Genomic DNA, 14543 nt, shown 5'->3' with positions numbered 1-14543 from the left:
TCACTAGACAAAGCTTTTTTTTTTTTTCTTTTTTCCTTTACACATCCACTACAGAAAAATCATATGAGACTCATCAAAGTGTAGACCAGTACCAGTTAATTGCAACATTTTATCTGTTTAACCATGAAAGGTCATTTTAGTAACTATAATCTAATTTTTGATAGGATGATGATAAGGTTCTTTTGCTCATATAAAACTCATTAAAAATCTACAACTTCTGCATTGTGAAATGTCCCTTGTGCCATTTATTGGTGACAGGCTTACCTGAAACAGCTAATCTGAAATGTTCCTTAAGAGTTGAATATTTAAGTCACACTGCAGCTGATATTCTAAAACCTTGGCTGTATTTGTATTGCATTTTGATAATGTGTAGATCAAGTGACTATTTATATGTGAAAGGCTTTGCTCAGCATGACAAACCCAGAGATTATCACCACCTCTGCGGCTCTACAGTGTTAGCTAATTTCACGCATTCTTTTGCTTTGGCATTCAAGAGGTTTGCCGTATCAACCATGAGGTGATAACATGTCAGTGTTATGTTTACAGCTTATTTCTGTTGTGCCTGAGCAGACGGAGGAAATTGAAGGTTATCTGCCATGTTGAGATGGGTGTTCTTTTTTATTTGTTACTCATGCCATAAATTTTCTTAGCAAAATATTCACTTTGGGAAAAATGAAACGTTCCGAGTTCACAAATGCATTGTTACCAAAAGGACACCAAAAATATGGCTTTATAGGTCAGATATATTACTATAGATTAAATTACACAGCAGTATATGAAATGTTGCAATTATCTCAGTTTCAAATGTCTGTGACAGTAAAAGTACAACACAGCCACACGATGCTGGGGAAGAATTTTCTTTAAATGTTCGTAATTTTCTTTCAGATGGTTTTGTCTGACGACATCCAGAGTGTGGTGGGAGTCATGCTTCGAGCGGCCGAGACTGTAACAAAGATGATGGACAAGATGGATCCTGTCATTAACAAACTGCAAGGATACCTGAGCAGCATCAAAAACCTCAACCTGGCTGCCAACAACGAATTTAGCAATGTGGGTTCTCTTAACTACTCCCTTCTCACTGCTCTTTATCAATAATTTATTGATGTTTGTGGGATTGCTCAACTTACACCTATTCCAAGCAAACAACTTGAATTATTCAGTGTTCTAAAATATTCCCGTGACCTACGACTCTGATGCATTTACAGTACTGAATCCTACAGTACAGTTTTAATAGTGTCATCCTTTTTTTTTTTTTTTATAAACACAGATGGAAAGAGGACAGAGAGCCACTATTTCCAGCCAAGCTACTTTCGTTACGCTTTCTCGAGCATTGTGCAGCAACGGTATCATGGCTCTGTTTGGAATCTCCAAAGTCCCCGCCGCATTGGAGTCACACCCTTCCCTTTCCAACAACCCACAGAAGGAGGAGATGATTGAGAGGTTCAAGTTACCGCGAAATGCCAGTATGTTCTTAGGGGGACAGATTCTGAAATGGAATTCTGTTGCCCCTCCATTTATGTATATTTGGTATTGACAGTCAGCATTTTTTCTAAACAGTTCCTTTGCTATCAAACATTTGTGGTTTGTTTACTGCTTTTTTACTGATAAATTAGCAAAAATAGTTATACAAGATCCACAGTCAAAAAAGAAAGACAAGGATAATATCTCTCTAAAATGCACAATTTCCTCAATTATTTTTCTAATATGTGGTGACACTATTCTGCCCACAGAGAATGGAAGAGCAATTCTGGCCAGTGGTTGGGAAGCTTTTGTAAAATTTATAGTCCCCATAACTTAACCTTTACTCCTAGAAGACTCCAGAAAAAAGCTTTTTTTGCTCACTTTGCAAATCATGAAGAAATGAGAATGAAAGAATATAGCTAGAGACCAATTCTGTACATTTAATGTGCTTCTCTTTTGTTTCCTTGTGTAGCTCCTTTCTGTATGAACATGTACCTGGACATGGTTAATACCACAGGTGGAGCTATTGCCTGGGCCTTCCTCAAACCAATGCTGATGGGTCAAATCCTGTACACACCTGACACACCCACCACCAGGGCCATAATAGAGAAGGTATACAATATGTGCAGTATACAAGAACAAATGTATCTACAGGCATCTCTTGTGTTATTTACTCCATGCACACAAATTGATGGACACAGTTTAATGGTAACCTTGCTGACTGACAGTATTGTGCTGCTTTGCTGGTTAAACTAATTATGTACTCACCTGCCAGCAGCTACAATATTATGAGTGGCCCTGTGTGTAGTCATTTCCTCTTTCTTTTCTGATCCGTTGCCCTTGTTTTTCAGTTCAAACATCTTATCTGGGGATTAGTGACTTCATGACCTTCATGAAGTTTATGTGCTAATCCTTTAAAATCCCTCATCTGAGGCAATTTTTTCAAGAGTTAATAACGCCTGAAAAATAATTCCTCAGATGAGGCATATATATACATGTATGTGTGTGTGTGTGTGTTCTATCTTTTTTTAGTTGTCATGCACCCCCATCTGCATGTAGTGAGCAAGAAATATAAAAGTTTGACAAGGTATACATGTATTTGTAGGCATCACCAACTTTAGCTGTGGTTCTGTTTTAAGCAAGTTTGGCTTTGTTTTCAGCACACTGCATCCTTCACAGCCTCAAGCCATCATACACATACTAGCGTACCAAGTTATAAACCTTTGTGATACCCAACTATTTTTCATGTTCTTGTCTCTGTCCTACCATTGCTTAGGCCAATACCACCTTGCAGGATTTTGCAAATCTAAGGAAATATTCAGAAGACTGGATAAAATCCTCCACTTACCTCTTTGACTCTGCCCACAAACTCGAAAAGACTTTGCCAATGCTGCAGGTATGAAAACTGTCTTCTTTGTATCTGATTATTCTAGCTGGCTCGCTGTCATCTGAAAATATAGAGATAAACTAGGCAGTGGTCTTCAATGACTTTCTCCAGCTGAATCTTGATGTCGTCTTTTCCACTCTCTCTCTCCCCTTCTGCCAGAATTCCCTTGGCAATCCCTTTGTGAAGAACTTCATTGAGATGCAGACAGGCATCAATATAGGCAGACTGGAGGAGACGCTCAACAACTTCTGTAAGTGAGCATTTGAAGGTCTTACTTTTGTAAGCAGCATATACCACATTTACCTTTACATTCCTCTCTTGCTTATTACTTGTAAAATATCCACACTTACATAAAATAGGAGGAGGAAGAGGAGAACTTGTGTTTATTGTACGGGGAGCATTTGACTTATTTCTGTATGAATTTCTTAGGGCATCTCTTCTTGATGTGATTGATGTGTCAGTCAGTGTTTCCCAGGTGTGACGTTCACATAAGTGCACTTAATTTGTTCACTTGTATTTTCAGGACATGTCTGTTTTAGTTACCGTATAACAGGGCAGAGCATGACACGGCAGAGACAAGGGATTACTTTGGTTGGCTGAACTTGTTTTGTAAATTTTAGCCCATTGTGATAACCACTTTGAAAATTATTGAATTATTCCCTCTTTATTATCAAATAGATCTTGCAACTATGATGTTATGTCTGAGCCGTAGTGTAAAGTGGTGCCATTATTTTCAGATGCATTTTATTGCAGTCGCATCTAAAACTGCATCTGCAGTTTAAAATCCTGTCAGTAAACTTCTAAATATAATTCTTTTCAAAGCGAACATGACGATGATGCTGGAGAAGAACCAAGAGGTACTGAATCATATCACCGCCTTGTCCACCTTGATGGTTGACATCACTTCCTGTATCAAGTTTGACCGATACCGTGGCTTTGACTCTGCTGACGAGCTCAACAGTGCAGCACAGGAACTTGCCAAAGACCGGAATCTCTATGCAAGTGAGTAAACAATAGATGAATTTCTGCAGGGTTTTTTTTTCTCAAAAGAACAAGGTTTCAAGGTTGCCTTTCATTGTGAAGTAATTCACATTTTTTTCTGGACTAGTTTCTGCATTAGACACATAGTGCTTCATGCTTTCTATAGGCTGTTGATGATGTATTAAAATGAGATACATACAAGACATTTGACTCTGCAACCGTATATTTAGGGCAATGAATTTCAGAGTTAGTTGGGTAACTGAACAGTGAGATTGTACAATCTACCTTTCAGGTGTGATCTTCAAGCTTCCCAATAATACAGATTCTTCCAGAAACAAGCGTGAGGCCACATCCTCCACATCCTCTCTGCCTCCCAAAGTCAGCTACACTATCCGCATGCATATGGACAATGTAATGCGTACTGACAGAGTCCGGAACCCTTACTTTGTCAAGGACACACACATCTCAGCCAGGAACACAATGCGGTACAACCGGGGATTCATCTACCTACAGGAGAGCATTGATCGAGCTATCATTGAGGCACAGACTGGACAGAAAGTCACAGACACAGCCGTACAGCTGCAGCCATTCCCCTATCCATGCTATCAACGGGATGAGTGAGTTCCATAATTTATGCATCAACTTTCACATACAATTCAGCGTAAACATGCTCTCATATAAATTGATGCATAGAAACTTGAAAAAAAAAACCAGTGTCTGTGATTCACCACTGTTCTTTCCACTTTTGATAAATACTGGCCACTGCAGACTGGGTACACTCCACAAGGGCTGCAGTTTTGGAGATGCTCTGACCCAGGAATCTGGTCATCACAGTTCGGCCCTTGTCAAACTTGTTCAAATCCTTACGCTTGCACATTTTTTCCTGCTTATACCACATCAACTGTAAAGGAAAACCACTCATTATATATGTATCCAGTCCAAAATGTTTTTGGCATTAACTTGTCCATTGATATAATACATTGTCTTCAATAGAGCATGCTTAACCCTAATTTCTATGTTTGTGCTTGTCCTCAAGTGCAAATTAAGCCAGTCCTGATATCTCATCTAAGAAGTACAAGCAGACAACAAGCTCTAACTGGCTGCCTTGTGACCAGCTATAAAATATGATAATCCTTGTTTTTCCCTCATTTTGATTTACTACTTTATTGCAGTAATTCTGTCATGATAGCTGTGAAAAATGGATATATAATATGTAAAACATCAAGCAATAAAATCTAGTATATCAGGCTCCAGATATGACTGACCAAAAATAAAAATACAATAGAAAGGCAGTTATTTGTGTAAATAATAAAAGGATCTGAATATTCCTGACAGAATCCTCAAACAACCCCAATATTGCTCTTCCACTCTGTCGAGCCAGTGACTGAATGATAGGCGTTTTCTTCTGCTGTTGTTGACAATGATTGGATGTTTTCAAGGAATTTGATTGACAATTGCCATCTCTGTATTCCCCAGGTATTTGGAGGCCATCTCTTTTGTCTTCCCTCTCATGCTGATGGTAGCCTGGGTTTTGTTTATTGCTGATTTCGTGAAGAAACTTGTACATGAGAGAGAATTGAGGCTGCATGAGGTAATGCTTTTTAACCTGAAAAAACCTTGCTTTTCTTTCCAAAAAAGTAATTAGACATCCACAGTCATTTGCAAATCCAAATTATTTCTGGTAAACAAAGAGTATGATAAGTAAAACCTTACTTTCATTTTCTTGGTCAGGTAATTTTTGATTTGTTCTTTCACTTTCATTCCATAATCATTGACAAGCGCTAAAGGGCCTATTTTGATAGTCTTATATTTTTTTCTCTTCCATTAATCATATTTTTCTCACAGTACATGAAAATGATGGGAGTCAACACGCTCAGTCACTTCTTTGCCTGGTTTGTCGAGTGTGCCACCTACCTGCTGACGACCATCATCATCATGACACTGGTGCTGAAGTATGGCAAAATCCTGCCCAACAGTGACAGCTTCCTCATTTTCCTGTACCTGTGTGACTACGGCTTGAGCATCATAGCCTTCAGTTATCTGGTCAGCTCCTTCTTTGACAAAACCTACATCGCTGGCCTGAGTGGCAGCCTCCTTTACATCCTCTGCTTCTTCCCCTTCATTGTCGTCAGTGCACTGGAGGGCAGTCTAACATTCTTCCAGAAGAGCGCCCTGGTAAGGACCCTCTGAACCTCATTTGTCATTATTAAAGAATATGAAACCAATTTGTATACTGTGTGATAATTTAAATGCTAAATAATGTCATTTGCTTTTGAGAGATAAAGAATGTAGAAGAGATATAATAGCATTTCATTTCATTTGAAAATGTTGTTTACTGTATCCATCTTAGAATACATTTTTACAAATGTAATGATTTTGCATTTACAGAGCTTCAAAAAATGTCACTCCCAATATGAGGTTGTCTGCATAAACACTTAAGTTGTTTTCCATAGAAAGGTTTACAAGAAGAGATGCAAGATAAACTGATATATATTTCACTTGCATATTTTTACATAATTGCTGCCTGATGATCATTCTACTTCATACTGCACGGAGTTGTCAAGAGCAAAGGCACAGAGAATAACAGAAAGGAACTGTGTGAAGAAAAAAAACAAACATTTTTGATGCTTCTTTTTCTTGCATCCTGTCTAATTTCCCTCTGTCTTTTTGACAGGGTTTGCTTTCTCCGACCTGTTTCAGTTATGCCAGTCAATATGCGTCTCGCTACGAGGCCCAAGGAGAAGGTACAAGCATGTAGACATCTGACTACCATCAAGATCTCTTTGATATGTGAGCTAAGTGAATCAGTGGAAGGCAACATAAAACTTTCATTATGTTAACCTCTTTAGGAATGCAATGGAGCAACTCATACACCTCGCCCCTTGCTGGAGACACAGGCTCGTTTGGTTGGCTGTGCTGGCTGATGCTCATCGATTCCATCATTTACTTCATCATCGGGGCTTACATCCGCACAGTATTTCCAGGTAATTTGTTCTTCTAAGAATGATAAAAAGTCTACCTTTATTCCCTCATTCACGCTGCTATTGATACAAATGTTCTGTGGCCATTTTAGTACATTAGACACAGCTTTTCAAGTTGATCTTTATTTTTATTTCCTTTTTTTTTTATTATATTCGCAAGTCTTCTTTGGAGGTCAGCTGATACCGAAGCTTAATGCCATAGACTGTATGTAAAAGATAGGTGTAGCCTCTGGGCCTGAAGAGTAAAGAGAAAAGTGGAAGAGCTTTAAGATTGCACTCTACATAATGGCCAACAGGGGGCTTCCCCTCCAATTATGAGGGTTAAGCAAAATGTCAAAAAAGTAACTTAAAGGGCCAAATTGTATGTTATTTTTGATATCAAATTGCGGCCCAGAAGGGGGTGGGGCCCCGCTGGCCGCAAGTTTGGGCACCCCTGCTTTAAAGCTTTAAAAAAAAAGTACTTGGCAAACCACCGGGTAACATCATAGTGGCTATGTTCATCTTTTATATGCAATCTATTCTTAATGAAAGTAATAGCATTAGAATAACACAATCAGAATTAAATTTACTTAAGAATTAATGTGCAGGCATTACCTTAAATATAAGTGAAGTGTGCAATAATCAGCTTTTAGACTTATTTAGTAGTCTTATCTGTAAATAGCTTTTAAACTATTATGTATGTAAGATTTCTTTGCATGCTTTTTACCCATTAGGGCAATATGGCATCGCTGCCCCGTGGTACTTCCCCTTCAAACCATCATTCTGGGCTGACCTGTGTTGTATTCAGTCAAAGAACAATGCAGCCAAAGGACGTCTCTTCACGAACATCATGCAGAATAACCAGCCTTCCTTCAGCAATGACAAGGGAAAAGGTATAGAAAAATATAACAATGTACACACAGGAAGAAGGAATTCTTGCCCGCTGTTAGTTTAATTTAGAGTTTGCCTTGTCTGTGTTTCTCTCAGGCAAGAGTGCTCTTTCCACCAAGGCTGGGGAAGACTTCTCAGAGCTCCCAGTTGGCGTTGCCCTCCACGGTCTCACCAAGACCTATGGTGACCAAGTGGCCATTGAAAACCTTAATGTTTCCTTCTATGAAGGCCATGTCACCTCTCTGCTAGGTCACAATGGAGCTGGAAAGACCACCACCATGTAAGAGGGGCAGTTTTTTCCTTTTTTTTTTTTTTTTAATATCAGTATGTTGCAATACAAATGCATTTTGACCAATCTGTATACACCCTCTTTTAAAATTAGATTTTGTGCATCCCTTTAATCATTTCAAGAGTCTGTTGCTGACAAGGAGATTGTTTTGTCCAAATCTGGCACAGCAAATGCACCGTGGTAGCGATTCGCCTGATGGGTCTTCATCAACCAGAGCACTTACATTTACATTTTAAATGCGACTCATTTTGCTGATGCTCTTATCAAGGGAAACGTACAATGAGTGCAGCAGCAGAATGAGATTTAACAGCTCTGAAAACACCAAAAACCCAAGAACGGATTTTATGCTGTGTGAAATTTTTGAGAACAATAAACCATCATTTAAGAAGAAACTGCCAGGGAGAAAATATGAAAAATAGCAGATGGGACAAACACAAAGGGCTTTTTCAGCCTTTTATGGGCACATAGCATATAAAAAAGTCCTCTGAGCAAGTTTTTTTCATTAATTATTTGACTTGGATGATGTAAATTTAATTTTTTGTTCATTTTTGTGACACGTTAATGGATGAACACGCTCTGTTTGTAGGTCTCTTCTCACTGGCCTTTATGCCCCATCTTCGGGGGCCATAGAGGTTTACGGCAAAGACATGCAGACAAACATCGACAGAGTTCGCAAGGAGCTTGGAGTCTGCATGCAATATGATGTCCTGTTTGATCACATGACCACCAAGGAGCACCTGCTGCTGTATGGACAGATCAAGGCCCCACACTGGTCACGCAGAGAACTACGCGAGCAAGTCCGCACGTGAGTGACCAGAGCAGAAAGCTTGATATACTGAGGTCATAAAAGTGCACACTGTCTTAAAGATGATACCTTGATGATTTAATGGCAGTACATCTGTTACAAGGATTCTCTTTACAACCTGTTTTTTTTTTTTTTATATGCACATCATTAAACTGTGTCCTTTGCTCAGTTAAAGGCATGGCCCTTGAATAAAAAGAAAATATTTGCAGAGGTTATGAGACTTCCATAAGAAATAATTGCCAGTGCTTCACAAAAGTGACAGGTTATACAGGGGTAATTTGAAAATATCCCAGTAATGTTTATATAGTTGCAATTAAGTATATATTTTATGGCTATATTTGTTATTCCAGTGTATTTCCAGGCATTAATGCAAGAAAAAATTGCATGTGTGTTGTCACTTATTTTAGTATCTTATTTAAGTATCTCGTAAGCTGTCAAACAGATCACACGCTTCTGCAAGATAAAATGAGCAGAATATCATTAAACTATGACTTTTCAGTTGCATCATGTAACTATTTCTGGAGGGTCTTACATGACCAGAAGTGCAGTGAATTTAAAGGCAAGAAATGTACCTGCCTTCTGGTCTCAGGAAATCTGAAACCCCTGCCGAGTAACTGATAGAGCTGATGGAACTACAACCCACAAACTGGGTTGTAATGTACTCAAAAGTAAAGTTAACATGTGCTCAATGCTAAATGCTTTTCATTGACTTTTCTGCCAGGATCCTAGAGGACACAGGGATGTATGCTCACAGACACAAGCGGGTGGGCACCCTATCAGGCGGCATGAAGCGCAAGCTGTCAATCTCCATCGCCTTCATAGGGGGCTCTCGCTTGGTGGTTCTGGATGAACCCACTACAGGAGTCGATCCCTGCTCCAGGCGCAGCATCTGGGACATTGTGATCCAGCATAAAAAAAGTGAGTCTAACAGGCACACTCAAAACACTGAACACTAAAATAACATTCCCATTAATTTGTTTCTATCGCACAAAATCTGAGAACTGCACATATGCAGTCTCGGTGGGCCACTTTTAGCTTGACTCATCTGTACAAATCATTATATCCGCTGTGGTTTTTGCAGTTACTCGTGCACATCCTCATTTCTCTTTCCTGGACCGTGACAAACACCAGATGCAGCCCTTTAATTCCTACATGTGGAGCCTTGCATTTTCATAACTCATATGGCAATTTTTTAAAATATTTTTCTTGTAATTTGTTATATGTGTCTATGCTTGACTCTGAGGGAAACCTGATGTCGCCTTTTATGGTTTTGTTTTAATGCACTCCCTTGTACCTTCCTTGTAACTCTGTTTTTTTTAAAGGTCATGTAGCAATAAAGTTTACTTACTTACGTAGCAGCCCTAGCTCATACTGAAATTAAAATCACCTTACAGTATAATGAAAAAACTCTCAGTAGTACATGTAGATTTAACTACATTGCATTTCCACATTTTTAGTACTAAAAAATTACAGGCATCTGAAAGTCTCACATTAGGGTTTTCCTCTGAAGACATGTCCTCCTATCTATTTTCTAAGAAATATGTTGAGTATCAAGTGGACTTTAACAAAGAATAATTTTAATATAAATGAACAGGTATTTTTAGGCTCTCTTAGCAGCTGTTATAGCTGTTTATGGAACATATCCTATAATTGGTGTTGTCTCAGAAGTTGGGGAGATTTGGGTGCCAGAAGAATCTATTTAAAAATAATCCTTCTCTTTCTGTTCTTTCTGCGACTTGTTTGCATGACAGATCTTGTGTTTGGCTTTGTCCTTGGAAAGTCTGGTTTGAGCGTGTTTATGTGGAGTTGCTGAAGCCATAAAACTATCACAAACGTTTACAGACTAGCTTGGCTGATTGGTAAACATAATCTTGCAGTTTTTTTTGTTTTTGTTTTTTAATTTTACTGAAACAGATTTCCAGTAATTTTCTTGCATTTGCCTCCATTTTCCATTCGAGTAAGACTTATCCATTAAGAAGAAATGTAATAATGCATGAGTAAATAATGCAGATTTTTTTATGTGTGTGGCCTCTCAGACCGCACCATCATCATGTCCACCCACCACCTGGATGAAGCCGAAGTGTTGAGTGACCGCATTGCGTTCCTGGAGAAGGGAGGATTAAAATGCTGTGGATCCCCCTTCTACTTGAAAGACAAACTAGGTCAAGGCTACAAGCTCACCCTCACCAAGAAGGTAATCATCTTCACAGGCAACCAGTCAACATGTAGGGCAAAACAATAAGGACTCCACAATGTGAATTTTTATGAAAATCTGCTTCCACTTTTTTAGTGAAATATGTTTTGCCACTGGTTCCAAAAATGAGAGGACAGCAGCTTACCTCTGATACATTTTACTCAGAAAGTTTACTAGCAGGGGGGAATCTTGCAAAGTGAATGGTCAGCACAAATTTCACAAAACATTTCACAAAAAACCTTCATGAAAGAGCTGGGAAATAAAATCCAGGGTTTTTATCTTTTCCATATTTGACATATTGTGACAGGTTGATTTGTATTTTAAAAATTTATTTTAGAAATTTATATTAAAATTTATATTAATTTATATTAAAAAAGAGACACATGGACTATATTAATACCCACAGAAATATTCCTCTTCCCATGGACGAATAACAACAGTTTGATATTGTATATTTTGATCAAACCTAAAGTTTAAAGGTAGTGTTCTGTATTTCGGCTGCTCCAAGAATTAAGAAAACCTCTGTGCTGATGCGCAATCATTTTAACAATTTAAAGGAGAAACTATGAGGTAACTTATACAGGTACCTGTACCCTGGTGGGGTGAAGAAAAATAAAGTTTCACTTTCTTCATCTGTTCTTCTTGCAGATGCGAAACACAGAAGGTGGACGGATTGACAGTGCTGAACTTAAAGCCTTTGTCCAAGCCCATGTACCTCTAGCACGACTGAAAGAAGCCCAGGGCAATGACTTGGTCTTCTCACTGCCACCCTTCAACTCATCCAACGCCTCTTCATACCGCTCTCTCCTTACTGCACTGGACTCCAACCTAAATGCTCTACAACTGGGGGGCTACGGTATCTCTGACACCACACTAGAGGAGGTAAGGTTTCACACATACACATGCAAAATAGAGCTTTAAACTAAAGTTACAGTGCAGAAAAAGTATTCTTAAATCCTGAGGCTCATTTAAAGGTTCCTTTTGCAACTGTGCCAGTGATCCATCATACTGACATGCCAGCATATCGCATACCCTAAAATCACTTTGACAGGTACAGATGCTATGTGCTGTTTTTTTTTTTTTAATATATGCAGGTATTCCTCCAACTGACACAAGGACACAGAGATGCTGGACCTGAGGATGACCTCATGTCCATATCAGAGACGGTTTCCGACACTATATCCATCGACAGCTTCTCTTCAGACAGCAGTGAAAGTGGCGCGAGCTTCGGTGACAAGATCAGTGAGTTCACACGGGTTTTTTTTTTTAACCAGTTACTGTTGTCTTCTTGTGAAAAACCTGTCAAGAAAAAAAATAAAATAGAAAACAAAGAAACAGATTCAGGCTGCTGATAAAATAAGTATATGGCACAACATTGAGGCAAGGCAAATTTAAGTATATTTAAATTTTATAGTTAAAAAAAAGATAAGTTCCATTCTGTTAATGTTAACACTGTTAATATTAACTTTAAGCCTATAGAAGCAAACAAGACACTGAACATGTGGTACACAGAGAACAAATGGCTGAACTTTATACACAGATGGAGGCTAACATTAAGAGCGAATTAGAACAATAATCAGTCTGTCCTGGCTCTACTCTCCTCTTGTATCTTTCAGAGCTTACCAGTTCATCCACAGTGACCGGCCTGGCTCTGGCCTGGCAGCAAATGTCAGCCATCCTGATCAAGAGGTTCCACCACAGCCGCAGAGACTGGAAGGGCCTGCTCTCCCAAATCGTGCTTCCTGTTCTGTTTGTGGTGTGTGCTATGGGCCTGGGGTCTATCAAAAATGACGTGCAGCACTATCCCGAGCTGCAGCTCAGCCCAGCGCTCTACAACATCGGACCAAGCTATTCTTTCTTCAGGTGAGTGCCTATAGAAGTGAAAATACAGTGAACCCCTGAGAAGAGACAGAAACAGAAATAAATAAGCTAATTAGGGTGCTTTCATGATGGGAAAACTGAAGCAGTTGAGAATATCTGAAGTTGTGCTCTTTTATTTCTGCTAAACTTAATTTGGCAAAGTCAGACTACTAACTGAGGTGGCAACAAATAAACACAATTGGGTTTCTGGAAAATTAGGTTTTGTCAAGGATAGTTTATTTATGATTTGCCAAAGTAGCAACCACACACTTTTAGGCACTGTATTTGGGGAACATAAACAGTTAATTATGCCAAAAAGCTGTAGTCAAATGCCATCATCACTGATGTTTGTTTAGAGCCTTTGTAAATGATCAAGGAGCCACAGCCTGCGTCGTAAAAAATGAATGGTTGATGCACCGCCTTACTCCGCCTTGCTCCTGCATCATTTGCAGGGGGCATGTCACACTTGTTATGAAAGGATTTTGATTTGATGCTGTAGTTTGTTGAAGGGCACACAGACTTTAAAAAGCGCAAGAGAGTATGTGGGGGTAAGAAATGTTTGCGATAAAGATGGCTACAACGTGAGATCAAAGTAACAGAGATTAAAAGTGTCAGGAGATTGCAAGATGTCTTCATCCTCAAGATGTGCTGTTGTTTGATCAAGGGGATGTGTAGCTAGAGAGAAAATGCTGAGGTGCCAATCCATATCAGAGACCATATGGATGCTCCGCCCAGTCCTCTTTAGTTTGATATACAAAAGAGTTTGAAAAATGTTGGTTAATTATTCATTTCAGTAACAGTTGAGGTTTTTTTTTTTTGCAGTGCAGAGGAAGGTTATACAGTAGGTAGTTTAGGGCCAGAGATGCTTCAGCATTTTAGGAACTTTCTCAGAACACTGTGCTTTCTGAGTTGCCGCTACGAATGCTGCACATGTAATATGAATTTTATTTATGAGGGTACTTATGAGTGTTTTAAGGCAAGGAATGGTTTAAATAAAACAAATCCACTTAAATCTAAAGTGACAAGTCAAATGTCTTCACATTTGACTTGCTTTTTTTTTCTCTCCAGTTGCTTAGAGAAGGTACCCATTAGAGTCACTCATAGTGCCTACAGTTTATTGACAGTGTTCTGGGTTAGGTAAATGCTCTTAACCCTTGGCCATCATGTCATCAAATCAATTAAACAAATCAGTCACAACTCAACTAAAATCTGGTTGGCTGTCACTTGTGTCTGTTTACCTAGTGATACCATGTTTGAGCCTCTTGAAACAGCCTTTTGTCTTTGATACATTTTCTTATTGTAGCAGATCTGGGATACTTCTAAATCAAGGCTAACTCTTTTCTGGTTCTACAGCAGCCAGGATCCCAACTCCAGCCGTCTGGCAGACACTATGACGTCATTCCCTGGGATGGATAATTCCTGCTTCGACAAGCCCGATAACCTGTATGTAATTACACAATTTTTTTTTATCAGTGACATGCTGACTTCCTGCATTCAGTTTCTCCATGTATTTAAGCCTTTTGCTGATGTACAGTATCTTTATACTTCCCTTCATTTCCATATCTCCTTTTTTTTTTTCCATTTCATTTTACAAGGCTTTTTCTCTGCAATTCCTGTCGCTGTCTCTGGTCTCTCTGCTGTCCCCCACTCTTCATTTCTCTGCTGCTCTGCTCAATGTATGTGGCTGAAAGCCTGCAGCAGGACTCTGCGATGTG

At 39.1% G+C, this 14543-nt stretch overlaps 1 protein-coding gene across 1 annotated transcript in view; it reads left to right on the top strand.

Moving 5' to 3' along the window:
- Positions 1 to 14543, top strand: part of abca12 (ATP-binding cassette, sub-family A (ABC1), member 12) — a 44071-nt gene that overhangs the window by 11015 nt on the left and 18513 nt on the right. Inside the window, 20 exon segments of the mRNA XM_030757406.1 lie at positions 886 to 1050; positions 1268 to 1463; positions 1934 to 2073; positions 2738 to 2857; positions 3008 to 3098; positions 3671 to 3850; positions 4122 to 4446; positions 5306 to 5420; positions 5675 to 6004; positions 6504 to 6573; positions 6679 to 6813; positions 7524 to 7682; positions 7777 to 7960; positions 8556 to 8774; positions 9496 to 9692; positions 10811 to 10968; positions 11617 to 11850; positions 12063 to 12210; positions 12585 to 12831; positions 14182 to 14271. Coding sequence (XP_030613266.1) covers positions 886 to 1050; positions 1268 to 1463; positions 1934 to 2073; positions 2738 to 2857; positions 3008 to 3098; positions 3671 to 3850; positions 4122 to 4446; positions 5306 to 5420; positions 5675 to 6004; positions 6504 to 6573; positions 6679 to 6813; positions 7524 to 7682; positions 7777 to 7960; positions 8556 to 8774; positions 9496 to 9692; positions 10811 to 10968; positions 11617 to 11850; positions 12063 to 12210; positions 12585 to 12831; positions 14182 to 14271 — 3503 coding nt within the window.

This window comes from Archocentrus centrarchus, chromosome 21 (genome assembly GCF_007364275.1).
Source record: "Archocentrus centrarchus isolate MPI-CPG fArcCen1 chromosome 21, fArcCen1, whole genome shotgun sequence".
Taxonomy (NCBI): Eukaryota; Metazoa; Chordata; class Actinopteri; order Cichliformes; family Cichlidae; genus Archocentrus; species Archocentrus centrarchus.
The sequence above is the reverse complement of the archived record's forward strand: the minus strand, read 5'-3'. Positions and strand labels throughout refer to the sequence as shown.